General features: G+C 45.0%; 1 protein-coding gene across 3 annotated transcripts in view; it reads right to left on the minus strand.

Moving 5' to 3' along the window:
• Nucleotides 1-9,566: 9,566 nt before the first annotated feature.
• The window catches only part of PLXNA4 (plexin A4), a 770,557-nt gene continuing 763,373 nt past the window's right edge, over nucleotides 9,567-16,750 (minus strand). For all 3 annotated transcript variants that reach the window (XM_067469348.1, XM_060776421.2, XM_060776422.2), the window contains exon 32: nucleotides 9,567-13,602. In XM_067469348.1, coding sequence (XP_067325449.1) covers nucleotides 13,507-13,602 — 96 coding nt within the window. In that variant the 3' untranslated portion in view covers nucleotides 9,567-13,506. The remainder of the gene's footprint in view (nucleotides 13,603-16,750) is intronic.

A 16,750-nucleotide genomic window follows, 5' to 3' on the forward strand; every position in this document is an offset into this window, starting at 1 on the left:
GACTGACCAGGAGTGCCTCTGTCTTGCCTGGATTCAATTTCAATTTGTTCACCCTCATCCAGACTGTTACAGCGGCCAAGCACCGGTTCAGGACCTGAACAGCCTCCTTAGAAGAAAGTGGAAAGGAGTGACAGAGTTGGACATCATCCGTGTACAGATGACATCGTACCCCGAAACTCCGGGTGATCTCTCCCAGCGGCTTCATGTAGATGTTAAACAACATGGGAGACAGTATTGAACCCTGAGGAACCCCACAAGACAATGGTTGTGGGGTAGAACAGGTGTCTCCCAATAACACCTTCTGAGAGCGACCCTCTAGGAAGGACCGGAGCCACTGCAAAACAGTTCCCGCGAGGTGTCCCAGAAGGATACCGTGGTCGACGGTATCGAAAGCCACTGAGAGGTCCAGCAGAACCAACAGGGACACACTCCCCCTGTCCAGTTCCCGGCGAATATCATCTACTAAGGCGACCAATACTGTTTCAGTTCCATGTCCCGGCCTAAAGCCAGACTGTGCCGAATCCAGATAATCCATGTCATCCAAGAATACCTGGAGTTGTGAAGCCACCACACGTTCCAGGACTTTGCCCAAGAAGGGAAGATTGGAAACTGGCCCATAGTTGTCGAATTGAGTGGGGTCCAGTGATGGTTTTTAATTATTAAAGCAATCTGGTTGTGAATATGGCCTTATTTTATCTGCTTTGACTCCACTTCTTTTCCAGAATGCCTCCCCTCCCCCTTTATAGCCTCTGTTGTCTTTTTTTTCTGGAAAATGACTTAACAATAACCAGCGTGGTAGGTTGCGTGATTGCTCTCCACCTTACAAATCTCCCATTAAAAATCTCTGGGATAGGCAAGAAAGAAAAAAAAAGAAAAGCAAGAAAATTGAACGGCTCAACAAAATGATGGCACAGTAAATTAAACTCGACAAGGCACAACATCTGGAAAAATGAGATTAAAGGCCCTTGAATCCCCCCCATATTTATTTTTGAAAGAAAGGCCCAGCTGAATAGGGGAAAGAAAGCCAAATGGATAGCGGGAGGCATAACAAAAGAGGAAAAAGAGACAGGCGAGACAATATTGTTGCTTGCATTCAGCCTCATGGCCTTTTGGAGATGCAAAATCCTTTAATTACAGAGAAAACCCTTTTTGTGAAACTTTCAAGGGGGATGCCTGGCATCAAAGGGGAAAAAAGGATACGAGCCAAAGAAAGTTGCGACTTAGGTGAACATGGGCCCTTCCAAAGGTGAGCATAACGTTGCAGCTATTTCTGTGCCACATACCTTTTACCATTTTTCACATTTTCCCCCTTGTTCTGCAATTCAGTTAACAGCAAGCTATGCCTGGGAGACAATGAAGATATGCGTATTACTTGAATAAGCCATTGAACTAGATGAAAAATGGAGCAATCCTGACAAAAAATGGACTGGCATTCTGTTAGGTCATGATTATCCCAAGCTGTTAGAGTGCTATATTGATGCCTAATTCCTACAGATACTTCAGTCTTATCACATGATTTTGTGATAAGGAATATCTCTCCAGGTATTCCTGTACAGTGGGTTCATTAAAAAGTCACCCCCCCCCCCACCCCAGAACTAATCTGTTGACATCTTTTCATAGAATCAAAGAGTTGGAAGAGACTTTGTGGGCCATCCAGTCCAACCCCATTCTGCCAAGAAACAGGAAAATCATATTCAAAGCACCCCTGACAGATGGCCATCCAGCCTCTGTTTAAAAGCCTCCAAAGAAGGAGCCTCCGTCACACTCTGGGGCAGAGAGTTCCACTGCTGAACAGCTCTCTCACACAGTCAGGAAGTTCTTCCTCATGTTCAGGTGGAATCTCCTTTCCTGTAGTTTGAAGCCATTGTTGCATTGAGTTCTAGTCTCCAGGGCAGCGGAAAACAAGCTTTCTCCCTCCTCCCTATGACTTTCCCTCACATATTTATACATGGCCATCATGTCTCATAGAATCATAGAATCAAAGAGTTGGAAGAGACCTCATGGGCCATCCAGTCCAACCCCCTGCCAAGAAGCAGGAATATTGCATTCAAAGCACCCCTGACAGATGGCCATCCAGCCTCTGTTTCAAAGCTTCCAAAGAAGGAGCCTCCACCACACTCCGGGGCAGAGAGTTCCACTGCTGAACGGCTCTCACAGTCAGGAAGTTCTTCCTCATGTTCAGATGGAATCTCCTCTCTTGTAGTTTGACGCCATTGTTCCGCGTCCTAGTCTCCAAGGAAGCAGAAAACAAGCTTGCTCCCTCCTCCCTGTGGCTTCCTCTCACATATTTATACATGGCTATCATATCTCCTCTCAGCCTTCTCTTCTTCAGGCTAAACATGCCCAGCTCCTTAAGCCGCTCCTCATAGGGCTTGTTCTCCAGATCCTTGATCAGTTTAGTCGCCCTCCTCTGGACACTAGGGCTGGGCGGTTTCGTTTCGTTAATTCGTAATTCGTTAAAAATTCGTTATTTTTTTTGTTAACGAAGCGATAACGAACCATTCTGGAGCGACTTAAAAACGAAACGAATTTTTCAATTCGTTTCGTAAATGCTTCGTATTTCGTTATGTATTCGTTTCGTTATTGGTTTGAGGTCGTTTCGTTATTATTTCCGCATGTCTGGGGCAAGTTTTATAGTTGTTTTTTGTTTAATTAGTGAAAAAAAATTATAATATCACACCAACAGTCAACAACAGAGGGAGAGGGAAGCTTCAGAAGTTTTTTTAGCGTATTGCGCAATCGCGGCTGCCATTAACGAATCGATTCGTTATTGTTTCGTTATTGTTTTGTAATTTTTTTACCATTTACGAAATTTCGTAAATATCGAACTTTTTTTAAGGAAAATTTCGGAATTCTTTTAAATATCGAAACGCAAAAAACCCCAAAAAACGAATCGATTTTAGAAACAAATTTTTCCGTTGTTACCCAGGCCTACTGGACACATTCCAGCTTGTCAATATCTCTCTTGAATTGTGGTGCCCAAATTGGACACAATATTCCAGGTGTGGTCTAACCAGAGCAGAATAGAGCATGGGTAGCATGACTTCCCTAGATCTAGAAACTATGCTCCTGTTGATGCAGGCCAAAATCCCATTGGCTTTTTTTGCTGCCACATCCTCCCAGCCTCCTCTTCTAAAGGCTAAACATGCTCAGCTCCCTGAATCAAGCCCATAGTCACCTACGGATGTGAGAGCTGGACTATAGGGAAGGCTGAGGAAAGGAAGAGAGATGCTTTTGAACTGTGGTGTTGGAGGAAAGTTCTGAGAGTGCCTTGGACTGTGAGAAGATCTAACCAGTCCACACTTCAGGAAATAAAGCCTGACTGCTCATTGGAGGGAAGGATAGTAGAGGCCAAGATGAAGTAATTTGGTCACATCATGAGAAGACAGGAAAGCTTATGATAATGATGATGGGAAAAATGGAAGAAAAAAGGAAAAGAGGCTGACCACTTGCAAGATGGATGGATGGGATCCTTGAAGTGACTGGCTTGACCTTGAAGGAGCAGGGGGTGGTGACGGCCAACAGGGAGCTCTGGCGTGGGCTGGTCGATGAGGTCACGAAGAGTCGGAAACGAATGAACGAATGAACAACAACATCTCTACTTTGCTTTGCAATCCCTCTTGATTGGCTGCCTCTCTCCCGAGGAGGAGAGTGAAACCCCCTTCCATATTCCATCGTTGCCAGGAGGTGGGACTAGAATGCCACTCTGGGCAATGGCAACCATTCATAAACTGGGAGACAAAAACCTGTGAAATAGTGAATCCATGAAAAGCGAACTGCAAAGTAGCGAGGGAACACTGTAATCCCCCCCCCCCCCCCAATAGGCATAATTTCCCCAATTACCATGATCCTTGATAGAGTCATCCATTGGACATGATCCAGTGGGAGATCTGGCACAATTCCTCTCGGTTTGAGGAGGAGTGAATGCTAATGCACAGAGTTGTATCGACAATATTTTTTTCCATTTGGTGATGGACCAGTGTGAAAAATAAATGTAGGAGAACTCACTGTGAAGCTGAGCATGACCCCCCTCCAACAAGGGATGGCGACTTATAGTTCTGCAAAGGACAAAGGTACCAGACTGCACAGAGCACATGGCATTCCTTTGTTTAAAGATTCCTTCCCAGATTCCTTTGTGTTCCATCATCCCCGCCTCCATCTCTCCTGATTGGCTGTCGCCACCAGGTGGCAGAGGTCTCCCCATTGGATCCTACGGACCACTGGAGCTTCCTGATTGGTCCAGAGGCGCCGGGAGTGGGAGGGCCGCCTCCCAGGTGTCCGCCCATCACCCAATCACATCAGGGAACAACAGGGAAGCTGGGGCGGGGAATTTGAACTCTGCAAATTTGAATTTACTATAAATATGACTGCATTGGTGTAATCTCCTCATGCTTAGCTTGGCGAATGATTGCAGCTTTGCATCCGGTTTCAGCTGAATTGCATTAAACTTCGATGGCTTTTCTTCAACTGGTGAGACATTGGGAAATTAGGGCAAAATATGGGATGCTTCTCTGTCTCGCCAGGGAAAAAAGAACTCTTTGAGGAGTCTAATTGGTCTCTGCCTCCTGGCAAAGACCCCTAAATTTTAGCTCTATAACAACTGGTCGAATGCACCTCTTCAGTTGGCAAGAATGGATTCAGACCAACTTGTGCACACAAACACCACCCTCTCAATCACTTTACCCCTGAATCAAGCCATCACAAAATGACCAAGTTTCTTCTTTTTTAATAAACTTTATTCTATATTACAAATAGTTTTAATTTTTTTTGTTCTGGACTGCAAAATAGGAATGCCTTATATTTACATACACAGGTATACAATTAAGTATAACAAAGGTACAGAAGCTTTACCAAGTAACAACAGGGTTCCATTTTAAGCAGTTTTCAGCATCATTATCCCTTTCTGCTTTTGAAACTAGGGTAATTGGAAAAAGGGAAAAATGAAAACAAAGAAAGGAGGGAAGATAAGAAGAAGAAGCAACAAACATCAATAAAGCAAAGGTTTGATTTTTGCAATCTAGGATCTGTCATTTTCATGTGTTCGTGTTTATTTTGTAGCTGATTGAATACTGTCCTTCAAAGAGATACCTGACTTGACCTGTTTGAGGTGATCACTTTACCAAACCAGAGGGGAATACATGATGCATCAGGTAGAACGGATGGTCAACCTAGTTGAGGTGCATTTTTGCGTATTACATATTTGCGTTGTTCCAAGGTCTGCTGATCATATCACAATGCAACAATTGTGATCAGTTGTTATCATTGGGCCATAGCTTGGAAAAGTGACTTTCTATAAAAGGGAATTTTCCCTAAGTGGGATAGAGAACATGGGATGATGTTTGGTTTTGCTGGCCTGAAAACAAGCAGTTGATGAGTATTTTTATGGTACATGGAGACAATGAGATCTGTGCCTCATTGCTTCTCTCTAGGGCAGTGGTTCTCAACCTGTGGGTGTGGGTCCCCAGTGTTTTGGCCTACAACTCCCAGAAATCCCAGCTGTTAGGATTTCTGGGGGTTGAAGGACAAAACATCTGGAGACCCATAGGTTGAGAACCACTGTATTACCATGGGGGTGCCATAGATGACAATGCAAAGGGTACATGGCTATGGGACAATTTATGCCCCCTTTCCTCTTCCTTACCACGCAACAAAAGGAGTCCCTGTTGAAAACACTGATGCCTTTCCTGGCACATGACACAGAACTGGATGCAATTGCAAACATCAGATTCAGAAGCTTGGATGAGTATTTTTATGGTACTTGGAGACAGTGAGATCTGTGCCTCATTGCTTCTCTCTAGGGCAGTAGTTCTCAACCTGTGGGTCCCCAGTGTTTTGGCCTACAACTCCCAGAAATCCCAGCTGTTAGGATTTCTGGGGGTTGAAGGCCAAAACATCTGGAGACCCACAGGTTGAGAACCACTGTATTACCATGGAGGTGTCGTAGATGACAATGCAAAGGGTACATAGCTATGGGACAATTTATGCCCCCTTTCCTCTTCTCTTCCTTACCACGCACCAATGGCTGGAGTCCCTGTTGAAAACACTGATGCCTTTCCTGGCACATGACACAGAACTGGATGCAATTGCAAACATCAGATTCAGAAGCTTTGAAGCCAATACCATTGAAGTATAAGTTGGGTACATCACAACTTGTGCGCACAAAGCAGGATAGCCACAGCTCCAGAAACAATGCTGGTTGCTTTGGGTGGCACTATCTCTAGGGGAAAAAATAAGGTAGCATTTGGAGGCCAAACCTGCAGCCCAGAATCTTTGCAATGTTTCAAAAGCTGGTGGTGCACAACTCTCTTCAGCCAGCCCTGAAACCAAATAGCAGCTTTTCAGAGAATGATGCCTCACTACTGCAAGGTTTTCCTAATACCAAACACAAAGCATGGCTAGCATCTCTCCAATTCTGCTATTGTTCCCAATTTTTTTAAATATGGGAACTGCATCTAAGTTGTCTTCAGCCCCTTAAAACCTATGTCAAAATACATGTATGTGTTTTCAGGGTGGCACAGGACACTGTTTTTCTGAAACAGGGAAAACTCAAAACTGAAACAGAATTTCCATGGATCAAAGCAATGCTCATCAAATTTGGAAGTTGGAGAAAGCTTGCACAGTAGAGTCTTTCTTATCCAGCGTTCTATATTATCTAACGCAATCTGCCTCCTGCCCAGATTCACAGCTGTTTCAATACATTGCAATGTTTTGGTGCTCAGTTCGTAAATACAGCAATTACTACATAACATTACCATGTACTGAACTGCTTTTTTGTCGATTTGTTGTAAAACATGATGTTTTGGTGCTTAATTTGTAAAATCATAATGTAATTTGACGTTTAATAGGCTTTTCCTTAATCCCTCCATATTATCCAATATTTTCACTTATCCAACTTTCTGTCGGCCCATTCATGTTGCATAAGTGAGACTCTATTGTAGTTGGAACCCAAATTTTGCACACAGAGTATGTATTCATCTTTAGGTTGAGCAATAATAATATATACTTAGCCCTGTAACAGAATAAGTTATATTTTCTTCTTTCTGGGTTGCTGTAGATTTTTTGGGCTGTTTGGCCATGTTCTAGAAGCATTCTCTCCTGACATTTTGCCTGCATCTATGGCAGACCACCTCAAAGGTCAACCTCAGAGCTTGACCTCACAACCTCTGAGGATGCCTACCATAGATAAAACACAGACATGTGCTTTTCACCTTAAGAACAGACAAGCATCCCGAGCTCTGAGGATCACCTGTGAAGGAATCCCACTGGAGCATTGCAGCGCACCCAAATACCTGGGAGTCACTCTGGACCGTGCTCTGACCTACAAGAAGCACTGCCTGAACATCAAGCAAAAAGTGGGTGCTAGAAACAATATCAGCTGACTGGCACAACCTGGGGATCACAACCAGACACACTAAAGACATCTGCCCTTGCGCTATGCTACTCTGCTGCTGAGTATGCATGCCCAGTGTGGAACACATCTCACCACACTAAAACAGTGGATGTGGCTCTTAATGAGACATGCCGCATTATCATGGGGTGTCTGCACCCTACACCACTGGAGAAATTACACCACCTGACCACCTGACATCCGCCGGGAAGTAGCAGCCAATAGTGAAAGGACCAAGGCAGTGACATCTCCAGCTCATCCCTTGTTTGGGTATCAGCCAGCATGTCAACGACTTAAATCAAGAAATAGTTTTCTAAGATCTACAGAGACACTAGCTGGAACACCCCAGCAAGCGAGAGTCCAAAAGTGGCAGGCTCAAATCCAGAACCTCAATTAATGGCTGATACCAAATGAGAGACTCCCCACTGGGCACACAGAAAACTGGGCGACTTGAAAGGCGCTGAACGGACTGCACTCTGGTACCACGAGATGCAGAGCCAATCTTAAGAAATGGGGCCACAAAGTGGAATCCATGACATGCGAGTGTGAAGAAGAACAAACCACTGACCATCTGCTGCAATGCAACCTGAGCCCTGCTACATGCACAACGGAGGACCTTCTTGCAGCAACATCGGAGGCACTCCAAGTGGTCAGACACTGGTCAAAGGACATTTAATCAACTACCAAGCGTGTAAACTTTGTGTTTTGGGTTGTTGTAGGTTTTTCTGGGCTATATGGCCATGTTCTAGAGGCATTTTCTCCTGAAGTTTCACCTGCATCTATGGCAAGCATCCTCAGAGGTAGTGAGGTCTGAGGATGCTTGCCATAGATGCAGGTGAAACGTCAGGAGAAAATGCCTCTAGAACATGGCCATATAGCCCAGAAAAACCTACATCAACCCAGTGATTCCAGCCATGAAAGCCTTCGACAATACACTTTGTGTTTAGTTTGCTTGTTTTGTTAAAAATGTAATACAACTGTCTGGTTGCTCCAGACACGATAAATAAATAAATACCATCGATGCAAGTGAAACGTCAGGAGATAATGCTTCTAAAACATGGCAATACAGCCCTAAAAACCTACAACAACCCAGTCATTCCGGCCATGAAAGCCTTCGACAATACATTCTCATTTCATTTTGCTTTATGAGCACAACAATAGGAAATGAAAAAAGGGGAATTTGAAGCCTAGACTGTAGACAGAAGACGTTCATGAAATTGGAGGGAAGAGCTCACACTTTCACAACACAATGGTGGCACATTTCCCAAATTTTAAAAAAAAACAGGTATATATATATATAAAAACACAAACCAAACTAAAGAAAGAGACGTTTTGGGATACCAAAGTCAACAGGATGCAAATGGAGATTTGTTAAAAACTTCCAGAGGGAAAGAGGAAAAAGATAGGGTCGAGAAAGGTGTATGCTTTAGTTTTCCCACTGCCTCCCATTTCTGGTTTTGATATGTTTTGATATGTTTCATTCCCCCGCTTTGAGGTTTTTGAGTTTGAAATTAAAGCTGGAATCCTCCAGGTGCACTACGCCGGCGTAACGTTCTGCTATGCCGGCATAAGGCACTTTATGGAGCAGAGCAGAGTGGCAGCGAAAGAAGATGGACAAGAAAGCGTCTCTCCCATTGAATGAAGAGGCCCAGCTTGCTCCTGAGTAAACAGGACATCTTCCTTTCCAGACATCAATTGCCATCCTTCCCATCGTCGCAACACCCGGGGCTCTTTCATCCCCAGCGTCGCACTGCCATCTCCTCCAACATAGTTACATTGGCCAACAGGATCACAGCCAACAGTTGATCAAGTCTGTACCAGTAAAAAGAAAAATAAAGGAAAAAGCCCAAACCACCGAAGTGTTTGAAACCTCTTTAACCAGAAGCATGCCGAGTCTCCGTTTCCTCCTGTCCCCCTCCATAGTTGTGCAAAAAATTGTGTTTTTCTTTCTGATACCATTGTTTCTGCCTGCTCTACCCCTTTCCCTGCTCCCCCGTGTGCAAACAATCCTTCATTATCAGGCATATCTGCCCACCAGCTTTGCTTTCCATGTTGCTCTTCTGAATTTGAGGGTCTACACCAGGCATGGGCCAACTTTGGCCTTCCATGTGTTTTGGACTTCAACTCCCACCATTCCTAACAGCCTCGGGCCCTTTCCTTTTCCCCCTCAGCCGCTTAAGCGGCTGAGGGGGAAAAGGAAGGGGCCCGAGGCTGTTAGGAATGGTGGGAGTTGAAGTCCAAAACACCTGGAGGGTCAAAGTTAGCCTATGCCTGGTCTACAGTGCAATTTGACACCACTTTAATTGCCATAACTTAGGTAAAGGTAAAGGTAGTCCCCTGACATTAAGTCCAGTCATGTCTGACTCTGGGGTGTGGTGCTCATCTCCATTTCTAAGCTGAAGAGCCAGCGTTGTCCGTAGACACCTCCAAGGTCATGTGGCCGGCATGACTGCATGGAGCGCCGTTACCTTCCCGCCGGAACGGTACCTATTGATCTACTCACATTTGCATGTTTTCGAACTGCTAGGTTGGCAGAAGCTAGGGCTGACAGCGGAAGCTCACACCGCTCCCCGGAATCGAACCTGCGACCTTTCGATCAACAAGCTCAGCAGCTCAGCGCTTTAACCCACTGTGCCACTGGAGGCTCCTTACCATAACTTAATGCTAGGGAAATATGGGAGCTATAGTTGGCATTCTCTGCCAAGTGCCTTACAAACTACAACTCCCATGATGCCATACCATTGAGCCATGGCCATTAAAGTCAAGTCAAACTGCACTATTTCAACAGTGTTGGTGCATCTTCAGAAAGCATGTGTCCAGACTGATTGAAAGAACAAGGAAGCCCCAGATTTGGTTCCTGTTCCTTCAGATTCTATTTTGGGGATGTTTTGATCTGTTTTCCATCAGCTTCTGGGATGCTCTGAGACTTTTTGTACCAGCTCCCCAGGTCTGTTTACTGTAACCTAGTGTAAAATCAGAATAAAAAATAGGAACGAACGCTGGAATTCTTCAGTCCATCTGGACACAACTCTGAATGATATGAAATTGTCTCTCGTCTCCGTCATCTGCGGCACTTCGTTCATTAAAACCTTTGGTTTCTTTCATGTTTATTTTTTTAAAAATGTTTTCAGTCTTCAAGGCAAACTTTGTCTCTCCTGTGTGGGCATCTGGATTTGATGTGTTGGTTTGCATGGCTCTTCCTAGCCTTACACCACTTCTAAAACTGTAAATAATGTGGCAGAGCCAGCCCAAAAGGCCATTTTATTGTCCTACAGACCAGAGTTCCCAACTCACTCCACTCCACAATTCAGACCCCATCTACACTGTCATATAATGCAGTTGGAAACTTATATATATAAGTTTCCAACTGCAGTGTGTGTGTGTGTGTGTCAGGAGCAACTTGAGAAACTGCAAGTGGCTTCTAGTGTGAGAGAATTGGTCATCTGCAAGGACATTGCCCAGGGGATGCCCAGACGTTTTGATTTTACCATCCTTGTGGGAGGCTTCTAAAAATAACAGAGGAATTCCAGACAAGAATCAATCAAGGCCAGCTAACACATCCCAACAAAGGATCTCCCAGGAAGCAACCAGCCAGGCTTTGAACCTACAAGGCCAATAACAACAATCACTTCATTTGTATACCACCTGGATGGTTGATGTTTTACCATCCTTGTGAGAAGTTTCTCTTCTGTCCTTGCCTGGGGAGCTGGAGCTAACAGAGGGAGCTCATCTGTGATCTCCCCGGATTATAACCTCCACCCTGTCGGTCTTCAGTCCTGCCAGCAAAAGGGTTTAACCCATTGTGCCACCGGGGGCTCCACTGCATTTTGAGCTAGATAGACTTTATTGCACTGCATTATACGAGTCTACATTAAGCGTATAATGCAGTGCGGATGGGGCCATAGCCAAACAGGCATATCAGTGAAGGCAAAGGATATTAACTCTTGCCTACTTCAACTATAGTTTGTGGCTGTGTCTATGGAGTTTTAAAGGCATGCACTTTGGGTATGATTTGTTCTGAGGTTTACAAGGGACATGCAGAGGCATGGCTTGCCATTCAGTTTCCTTTCTTTTCCAAACTGGAATGTGATACTTTCAAGATACTCTAAAGTCTTTTTGACGTCACTGGAAAAGCATAATTCATTCACTGTTAAAATAACAATATGCTTTACACTGGTTGCATTCTGCCCAGTTGGTTAAACATGAACCCACTGAAGTATTCCAGGTGCAACTGCCATTTTTATGGGTTTGGGGGAGTGGAAACGTGACACAAGCTACTTCACATGCCCATTACTCCAAGCAGTAAACTCCCCTTCCTATTGGTTTAAGTTCTGGGAACGTTGGCTTCATTTCTCACACAGTTGGGACCCATTTTCTTTATGTTGGTTCTCAAGGGATTAGTCTGTGCTCTATTTAGCTCAAGAGAAGCCTACACATGCCTGCAAGCCCTTGAAATGCTCCGTATCTCCAAAACACCACAAAATCAGCTGCCACTGCAACTCACAATGCTACAATTGCCACCAAAAATGCCACATCCTTCTTCACTTTCTGGCCTTCTCTTCTTCCTTCTTCCTTCCTTCCTTCCTTCCTTCCTTCCTTCACTTCAAGATGCCCTATGACTTTATGGGGCAGGAGGACACTCTGATGCCTCCCTATGCCATGGGAACTCCAGTTCCCACTGAAATTCAGAGACCACACCAGTGGAGAAAGTATGATGCCCATGAAAGGTTGTTTGGTTGGGGTTCTAATGCACCACACTCCAACCCTGGGACCTTGACGATATCTGATGTAGATTTTGTGCTCTGTGTTGTGATGTTAGAAAAGTGGTGGAAGAGGCAGAAGAGCCAACATACCAACATTTAGGAGGTTGCCTCACCTCCCAAAACGCAGCTGGATGGCTACCTTAAGAAGGAATACATGCCCTTGCCTGTTCTGAAAGTACCCAAAGAAAATAGAATCAGAAATAGCAAAGTGTGTAGTTTAGGTGTTGGCAAAGTGTGACCTATGTGTTGTTTGTGGTTCTCCATAGCTATTTGTATGCCTACTGCCTCCCATAATGTTAAAAATGGCAAATTTACTAAAATTGTTTATGCTGCAAAAGCATTCAAATGTCATGTGGGGGCATTATTGTCATATGTTTGCCCTCTCTGGCCTATTTGAAGCCCTGGAATGGCCATTTCTAAATACTAGAAGTTTTTAGGCCCTCTTCTAGGCCTAAAATGGTTGAGTGTTATGCCCTTCATATCCCCTACAAAGTTTGGGATGTATTAAGGGGCAACAATGTGATTTTTTTTTTCTTTGTAGGTTTGATGATGAGAGCATATGTTCTCCCGAACCCTCCAAGCCCATGCCTGCTTTCAGAGAAGAAAGATGTGTGCGTGTAAAGCTGGTTTTCTTTCAATTACGCATTGGATAGGCACAGAGACGAAAGATAAAAATGAACATTTAAAAAACCCAAAGAAACCCAACAAAGCTAGAGATGAATGACGATTGAGGATGGGGGAAAGGGCAGGCTTTCTTTGTTCTCCACACAGCGCCAGGAGAGCAGCTGGCAGCAAAGGGTCCCCCCGCCACGAGAGTCCCGTTGGGTCCTCCCCTCTCGGGACAAGGACGGGGGAGAAGCAGCACGCTCGGGTGGGAAAAACAAGAGCCAAGTTCATTCCCACTCCGTCGGGATTCCCGGAGGCAAGAGAGCAAGTCCCGCCTTGGCGCAGCTTGCACATAACACTGAGTTTGTGTACGCCCTGGGCCTCCGTGCCCAAGGAGCGCCATTAAAGCAGCATGACAGAGGCAAACCCAAACGGCTCCCTCGACTGGTTAACGGACGATATGAAAGGGATGCTCTGGGCGAAGGCAAAGGGGGGAACCTTGTGGGCGCGGGGGTCCACCTGAATGGTACCCACAATTCTAGGATTCCTCCACAGAGATGTCCCTTGAGTTGCTTGGCATCCGTTGGTTCGGCAGGTGCGCGGCAGAGGGGTCGCGAACCGTTCGGGTGACCCTGCTCGGCGGCCAATCAGAAACTTGCACTTGGTAAAGAGGATGTTCTTGACTGAGGCACGGCTTGGTTTTGTTTTGTTTTGTTTTTTGTTTTGTTTTGTCCCCTGGAAGGGCAGTTCTCAGCTGTCTATGCTCATGAGGGTTATAACTTGTTCAAGTTTGTAGGCCAGTTTCTGCTTCCCGGCTTGGTCGTCTTGATCGAGGGCCCCGAGGATCTGCATAGGAAGAAGGGAGCAGGGGGGTGGGAGGGAGGGAGAAGACATTGTGATGCAGGTTAGATAGGCCAAGCAAGGCAGAGATCAATTCACCTTGGAAACAGAAGATCAGCCAAGACTAACTCAGTTGCCCAAGACTTTGGAAGGCGTCAAGTTATAGAGTGCCATTTTCTTCCAATTTCAGATACACTGCCCTACTCATCCATCTTACTCAGGGTTTTTATAATTTTATTCCTTACAATTGGCCCAGCCTACTGTGCTCAACTTTTTATTATCTAATTTCATATCCTGTGTTTACCTTGTATTGTTTTGTTTCCTTTACATTTTGTTTGATGTTATTATTTGTTGTTGTAGTTTGCTTTGTTGTAATTGTTGGGCTTGGTCTCGTGTTAGTCGCACGAGCCCACTCAGGGAGATGGTGGCAGAGTAAAAATAAATAAATTATTATTATTATTATTATTATTATTATTATTTTACTGACACAAAAACATAGTATGTCACAGCAAATGAGATAAGGCATGGCCCGACTTACCAGGCCAGGGAAGTTGCGGTGTGGGGCGTCCTCCGCTGCCATAAGGCCCGTAGCCAGGATGTTGATTCGGGGTGGGGGGGGGGGCTGATTTTGCTTCGGGGGGGTGGCTGAGCTGAGTCTGAGTGGAGGAGGATCTACTCTAGCAAACCTTTTGTATCGTTACCCCAATACCCCCATGTGCATATGGGATATATTGAGCATGGTGATCAGATCATGATATGAATAAACATAACAGTTTAAATAATGCACCAGTAAGACCTTTTCGCAGACCGCCATGAGAATTTCAGGGGGGGGGGTGAAGCCCCTCAAGCCCCCTCCCCCCCCCCCCCCCCGGCTCCATCCCTGGCCACCATTATTGCCTCAGGGGGGCTTCTTCCTCCCAGAAGCCCCCCTTGGACGACGGGAAAGTTTCCTGCCATCCAGCCCAGCAGTCAATGGCCAGCTGGTCATGCCTTGCTGCTGGAGAGGCCGGAGCTGGCCTCTCCCTCCGCTCGGGCACCCTATTTAAGGCTGTCCCAAGCTCCCTGGCAGGCACTGTGCCTGCAACAGCTGATCCACCCCACCTACCCTGCATGCTGTGGGCATTTCCGTTTGCAGTTAGCTTTTGTTCTGTTAGCTTGTCCTAGTTACCTGTTATCTGTTGCTTGTTTTTTGAGCTACTTGTCACAACTCCTTGTTGGCATGGGGCATGGGCCCTGGATCTGGCTTGGTACCCCACCCCCCAGTGGAAGGGGGGAATTTCTGGTGGTCTCAGGGGTGCCAAGTTTACATTGGCCCAGTATTGTGCCGGCAACACCCTGGCGTGTTTTGCGCTATCGGACAGCAGTGGGCTGCCTGATCCTGATCCAGGACCCATGTATGAACCATCTGAACCATCCGAGACCTACTTGCTTTTCGGAAAGTCTGTAAAACTTTTCTTTTCTGACAAGCTTTTGATGGGTGAACAACCCGGGCTATGCCTGTACTCTCTGCCTATTGTTATTGTTATGGTCATTTTAAAGCTAATTGTATTGTTTTAATCTGTTTCTGTAAACCACTCCGAGCCAAATTGGGAGTAGCAGTATACAAATTGAATAAATAAAATAAAATAAAATAAATGGCTGCCAACCCTTGTTCCTGTTATCAATAAATGAATTGTGGCCATTGTTTACCCCAACAACCTTGTCTGAGTGTTTTTCTTGGGTCGGCTATGGGAGGTGTATCGCCCTTGCACACGCAAATATATATGCTGGATGTCATATCACAAAATCACATGTCGAACACTTCCTACGTGTCTAGGACTGTGTGATGTATTTTCGAATGATGCACGCAGATCCAAGTAAGGTGGCCTTTTGCAGTTGACAGATCATGATTTTGTCAATGTTTATTGTTTCTAAATGCTGGCTGAGATATTTTGGCACAGCACCCAGTGTGCTGATTATTGCTGTTATTATTAGTATTAGTATTAGTATTAGTATTAGTAATAGTAATAGTAGTAGTATTTGAAACACAACAAGATGAGTCCACAGCAGACACTCTGCTGGCTGTTGTATTGGATCACATGTCGGACACTCCCCAAGTGTCTAGGACTGTGTGATGTATCGGCAAATAATGCATGCAGATCCCAGTAAGGTGGCCTTTTGCAGTTGGCAGATGGTAATCTTGTCAGCACCAATTGTGTTTAAGTTCAGGCCAAGGTCTTTAGGCACTGCTTATTATTATTATCTCTGGACAGATATTTCTGAAGAGGTGTCAAAAGTGCAATCCACAGGCCACAGTCAACAACTAAAGGGAATCTGTGATCAGAAGAGCAAACCACTGACCACCTGCTGCAATGCAACCTGAGCCCTGCCACATGCACGATGGAGGACCTCCTTGCGGCAACACCAGAGGCACTCCAAGTGGCCAGATACTGGTCAAAGGACATTTAATCAGCTACCAAGTTTACAAAATTTGTGTGTTATTTTATCTGTTTGTTTGTTTTGTTCTGTTAGAATTGTAACACAATGTTCTGGTTGCGGATGACACGATAAATAAATAAATCCTGTGGTACAAGATTGGGTAAATTGTGGCTTGGGGGATGATTGCACCCACCCAACCAATTTGATGTCCCCGGGAATGAAAAAAAAAATCATTTCCCTTCCAACATACATTGTTACCTCTAAAAGTCCTCAAATGCCCTAGCAGGGGCATTGGGGTTTTTTTACCCTTTCTTTGGGACTGGAAAAAGCTAATTTAAAGGTATTTGGTTATAGCTGTGATTTCAGGCAAACATGTTTCAGTGGGAATGTAATGTATCACTTGCAAATATCTGGGTCTTACTGTATCATAATAAAAGAACATAACGTTTTGGAGGGTGGGTGGTTGGGCAGAGCAATTTGGTGCAATTTGGACATCAGAATTCTCATGCTCATGGGCATCTGTGGACACATGCTCACATAATTGTGCGCATTGGCAAAATGGATACAAAAACATCAGCATAGTGGAAAATGCATAAAAGCCATTGCTAAAGCATGTGGGAAGGAATGTGTACAATCTAACACATGTTGGCAGCTGAAAAAGAAATTGCTGAGAAAATGAAAGTACTCATCCTGTAAACAAGGAAGCAAAGAGAAGCAACCAGGACTGAGAAGGGAT

The sequence above is a fragment of the Anolis sagrei genome, chromosome 5 (genome assembly GCF_037176765.1).
Source record: "Anolis sagrei isolate rAnoSag1 chromosome 5, rAnoSag1.mat, whole genome shotgun sequence".
Taxonomy (NCBI): Eukaryota; Metazoa; Chordata; class Lepidosauria; order Squamata; family Dactyloidae; genus Anolis; species Anolis sagrei.